The sequence below is a fragment of the Mizuhopecten yessoensis genome, unplaced genomic scaffold (assembly GCF_002113885.1).
Source record: "Mizuhopecten yessoensis strain PY_sf001 unplaced genomic scaffold, ASM211388v2 scaffold1313, whole genome shotgun sequence".
Classification (NCBI taxonomy): domain Eukaryota; kingdom Metazoa; phylum Mollusca; class Bivalvia; order Pectinida; family Pectinidae; genus Mizuhopecten; species Mizuhopecten yessoensis.
The window spans coordinates 2,468-7,798 of NW_018403984.1; the positions used below are offsets into that span (position 1 = coordinate 2,468).

At 36.0% G+C, this 5,331-nt stretch overlaps 1 protein-coding gene across 1 annotated transcript; it reads right to left on the bottom strand.

Moving 5' to 3' along the window:
* Positions 1–2,546: 2,546 nt before the first annotated feature.
* Positions 2,547–4,229, bottom strand: LOC110459080 (merozoite surface antigen 2-like). Its single transcript, XM_021511169.1, has 3 exons — positions 4,162–4,229; positions 3,544–3,612; positions 2,547–3,218 (listed from the first exon to the last, which is right to left on the bottom strand). The coding sequence occupies exons 1-3, from the start codon at positions 4,208–4,210 to the stop codon at positions 2,833–2,835; spliced, it is 504 nt and encodes a 167-aa protein (XP_021366844.1). The 5' UTR covers positions 4,211–4,229; the 3' UTR covers positions 2,547–2,832.
* Between the last annotated feature and the right edge of the window lie 1,102 nt (positions 4,230–5,331).

The following is a 5,331-nucleotide window of genomic DNA, read 5'->3' on the forward strand; positions in this document are numbered from 1 at the left end:
ATTATTAATAAGGCAGTTTCATTCGTTCCACAAATTGGTTTTGTTGAAATCTAACCAATCAATTCAAAACTCCCCTTACATGTGCTTTGAATACCCAAATATATACAGCTTTTAGCTACACTTTAATTTCTTAGTTTATATAACTTCTTACTGGAATTAAACTTAATATTTTATTAAAAATGAAATTTTATATCCAAATTTGAATTTTAAGACCTAGGTAAATTTGCTTTTCAACTTTATCGACACCAACACAATAACATTCAATATGCCTATTATTACATACAGTTGACTTGTCTCCCCTGTTCATGCATATTCATGAAAACGAGATTTCGAATGTCAATTTACCCACGGCATACGTTATGAAGTGTAACGGAAAAAGTCAATAAGTGCCGTGGTTGCTGATGATGATTGCAATTAAACATTTTTAAAACTGCAACTGACAATGTTCGACATAGCTGTACTACAGTATATTGTTTATTAATTGTACAGACTGTAAGTGAATCATTTTTTTCTAAACAGCATATAACTTACCACAAGTCTTCGATTTTCTGGATTCTTAAGTATTTCTTCAATTTCACCCAACTCTTGAAGATTTTCAGCCTTCTCTGGTAAAACCTCACCAGTATCGCCTTGCGCAGGAGCTAAATGATCTCTACTCAACGTCGACAATTGCTGTCGCATGTCCGCCAAAACGAACAGCACACGTCTTTGAAACCCTTAAAAAATACATTATTGATGAAATAACTTGCAGACTTGTTAAAGTAGTAAATAAATTCTTATAATACTGTGAACAAATAATATTAGCAGTGGTATAATTTTCGTGCTTAGGTTAAATTTGAGCACAAAATTTAAACCAGGTTATTTCAATGTGTTTACTTCGGTTATTTCAATGTGTTTACTTTTAAGTAATAAGCATAACATAATAACAGAATGCGCAAAAATGTCTTTTTGAGCCAATGGGCCAAATTTCAACCCAACATATTTAAATGATTTCACGGTAATCATTCTCCTTGAAATGTTCTTAATACACACACACACAAAAAGTTGTTTTCCTCATCAAATGTCCATAACATACACAACAAATAAAATTACTTAAAAGGGACTGGCAACCAGATTGACACTAAAATAGGTTTTCTAAAATCACTTATTGCATAAATATTGATATTGAAATTTTAGAAAAAAATGGAAAAAATACAGCTTGGGTCGGAGCGATGATTCAAACCCGGGTCGCCAGAATATGAGTCTGGCGCTCTACCAACTGAGCTGCTTGGGCTAGTGCTTGACTACTCGAATTTTCAACAATTATCATAACGTTATAGAAATCTCTTTTTAGTTTTACCTGGAAGACTAAGCCAGAGACTTTTTGAAATGGAAAAATACGAAAAAAAAACCTGGGAAAGATGTTTCGATTCATGCAAGTTTCCATGTATTGTACACACCAATATCAATTTTATGCAAGTTTTTGAAAAAAAATCTTTTTTTCTTGCAATGGTATCATCTGGTGGCCAGTACCTTTAAAAAAACTATAACGTTCTTGTGGCTTTCACAATGGACACTCCGTACTGGCTTGACCCAGGAAACGGACTCGAGAGTGACTCTTTAAGCTGTCAGCTTTTGTTACAATCAAGCTAAAATAAATTGGTAAAAACAAACTATTAAAATATTATTTATCTGGTTTTTCACATACTTGCTTCAGTCATTGGGAAGGCCTCTTTTCTTGTCGGAGTCTCATTTGCAGCAAAAATGGACCTAGTCCTCAGTTGGCTGCTGGACCTGGACCGGGACNTTAATGTGTGTATATTAATTCTTTATAATCTGACAACACTAAAAATAATTTAGGAAATAAAAATATTATATTAACCAATCTGACAGTACTATATCAACTAAATGAATATTCAAATTGTTTTAAACAATTACATGTTCGTTCAAAAACCTCAGTTCTGATTTTGGGAATTGTCTATTATATGAATCATAAAATGCCACGAAATTTTGGAAGTTTAAAATGAAAAGTAAAGCGAAGTAAAATTTTATTTATGTACACTGCAACGTCTGCAAATTGCTCTTTTCTCTTCTAAAACCTGAAATTACACCAAATTTAACCCTTGATTTAGGCTTGCCAGGGTGAAATTTATAAATTGTGTTGTTCTCGGAATTGTTCCTATCTTGTGCCATATTGAAACCGAATGAAAAGGTTGATTGATTGATTGAAGTTTAACGCCGTTTAACGACGTTTTTAACAATTTCTAAGTTATATTACTGCGGCCAGTTCACCTACTCATGCATTTCCTGGTTTTCTCACCAGTACTCCACACAATAATCTTCCCAAGCAACTGGCTGCTTTTCCACATAGTTTAAGCCCAGTGGTGGAAGACAAATGACGTATGTCGCATGAATAGGATACTAAGAAAATGAATTACTAAAACAATCCATTTTTAAAACCTATAGTTCAAATTTCTCTATCGATTGTCGCCGATGTAGGCCTTTCTGATCAACTTTCAATTTTAAGCGATTATCAGTACAACCTTACCTGGACCATGATGACCTCGGACTCCTGGACTGGGATGACCTCCGACTCCTGGACTGGGATGACCTCTGACTCCTGGACCGGGATGACCTCAGACTCCTGGACCGGAATGACCTCTGAGGGCTAATTGATTGCCGTGACCTTGAATTATTTGTCTTTGAAGGTTTGGTGACAAGAGGTTGTGGAGTGGATTTCTTTGATTGGGTGACTGGAGGTCTGCCACTGGACTGTTGTGACATGGCAAGTTGAGGCCTTGATGATACTGAAGTTGTTTGCGTGACAAGAGGTTGTGGAGTGGATTTCTTTGATTAGGTGACTGGAGGTCTGTCACTGGACTGTTGCGACTTGGCAAGTTGAGGCCTTGATGATACTGAAGTTGTTTGCGTGACAAGAGGTTGTGAAGTGGATTTCTTTGATTGGGTGACGGGAGGTCTGGCACTGGACTGTTCCAACATGGCAAGTTGAGGCCTGGATGATATTGAAGTTATTTGCGTGACAAGAGGTTGTGAAGTGGATTTCTTAGATTGGGTAACTGGAGGTGTGCCACTGGACTGTTGTGACATGGCAAGTGGAAGTCTGGAGGAAGACTCAGAGTTGTCTTTCAAACATTTGTTTTTCTTAACAAGGGGAGATCTTGATCTGGGTTGTCTTTGCTTCGTAAATTTCACTGGAGGAACTGGGAGATTAACCATACCTGTACAAAAATGAGTGTGTTCAGTATTTTCAAGTTTGTATTTCTGACATACAGTTTAAACTTTACTATAATGATGATAGAACATTAGTGTTAGTTGGTCAATCATTTCATGCTAGTTCTTTCAAGCTGTAAATTTTTATAGTGCACATTTACTGTATAATGTTCATTTTTGTCTACAGAGGTCACTTATTCATGAGCACTGCAGATATACACAACTCTTGATCATTATTATTGACTTACTGTAAAACTTAATGTTTTGTGGCCTCATTACATGATAATCATGAAACAAATTTTACACCATTTCTAAAAATGCACATGCACTCACCAGTTCTTGCTGGCTCATTTCTGCATTCTGATATATCATTGTCTGCCTGCTCCTTCTCTGTAACTCCATCTGTAATAAATGGCACAAATATAAAACCGGTAAATAATTACTTTTGGCTTCCAGACTATGGCATTTACAGCTATATGGACTGTGTCTGGTAACACACTGCTTACATGTCCCTTTAATATGCTGTTGTACACTGTAGTCCTATAAAAAATCTACAATCACTATTAATTCTATGGTATAAATCATACTTTTGTAAGCATATCCATACACTGATTTTGTTCTACAAGCATCATGTTAATCTGCAAAATATACCAGTAATCTGTATTTCAATATATTCATTTTTTAAAACCATTCAATTTCTAAATGTGGTGCTAAATAAAATCTGTTTACAATACGTATAAACAACTGTTCTAATAAATGTGCTTAACCTTTCTAGTCGAGTTGGCATTTTAAGAATTATCTCTTAAGTTATTTCAAATCTGGCCTAAAATACTCATATTATTTCCTATCAAATAGCATTCATAACCTTTTGCAATTACAACATAACCAAACTAAACTTCAAAATTGGTATTTTTGTAGCCTAGTTCAATGCAACATAGTATGCAGTTATACCTGTTAGAAAGTCATGGAACTGTTTTTTCTTTTGCTTTCGTTTAACCATGGCATCTGCATCTTCATCATCATCATCAGATGTTTCGATGGTTGTAGTATCATCATGACGGTCACACTCTGCTTTGCTCTCTAAAACAGGAACATACTGTGCAATACATACTAACAACTAGAGACGCTGCAATACTACGAAACCAGGTTTTCATGTTTAGCAATCAGAAAATGATGGCAAACTAGTATATCACTGAAGGTGAGGAATACTCCCAGCTGGTGCCTGACAATATACATATGTATGAGAAATTCAAGGGGCCATAACTCATTTAAAAATAATTCCAGTGCAACACGCCCACAATATGCACAACTAGGCTTGGTATCAATCATTCTTGTGAAGTTACATTTAATTCTGACCAAGGGTTGCTGAGAAATAGTGTTCACAAGAAATGTCCACAGACCAATGGACCGACAGGCGTGACTCCTATATACCCCCCAATATACTACGTATACTGGGGGTATAATTAATATGGATGGGTATTGTTGGGAAAAAGCGTCATTTGTGTCAGGTTATTTAAAAAAAAACACACCTATGCATGGCCAAGTTACAGCCTGTGGACAGGCCTATTTGCAATAAATTTTGACCAATAACCCTTAAGTGTGACCTTGACCGTTGACGCCAAATATTGTTCGCGACACACCCTCTTGTCATGTTGAACATTTGTGTCAAGTTATTTTAAAAATCTCTGGTTTTGTTTAAATTACAACTCATTATAATAATCTTTATTTTTGTGTTTCAAGTAGAACATGTAACAAACTTTACCCGATTTAAGCTTGATCTTTATTAGCCTGAACCGACTCCATTTTTCTGTGGGCTTTTCCCCTTTTCTCATGGCCTTGTCAGCATTTGACCCAGGGGGCCAAAACACAACGTTTTCATTGACCCATGACGCAGGTATGACGCCCTCCTCCTCTTCAGTCTCCTTCCACACTGCCCGAATCCACATCCTGTTAAGTTATAATCATCAAACAAACTAAAGCCATCCTTTCCCACATACAACAAATCTGCAGCAGACGACTTTGAAAATAGTGACAAAAACCTGAAAAATCTCCATAAAAGATAGCTTAGTTGTTAAATAAAGTTGAAAACATTGTGGCCAAAGGAAAAGTTGCTCACATGTT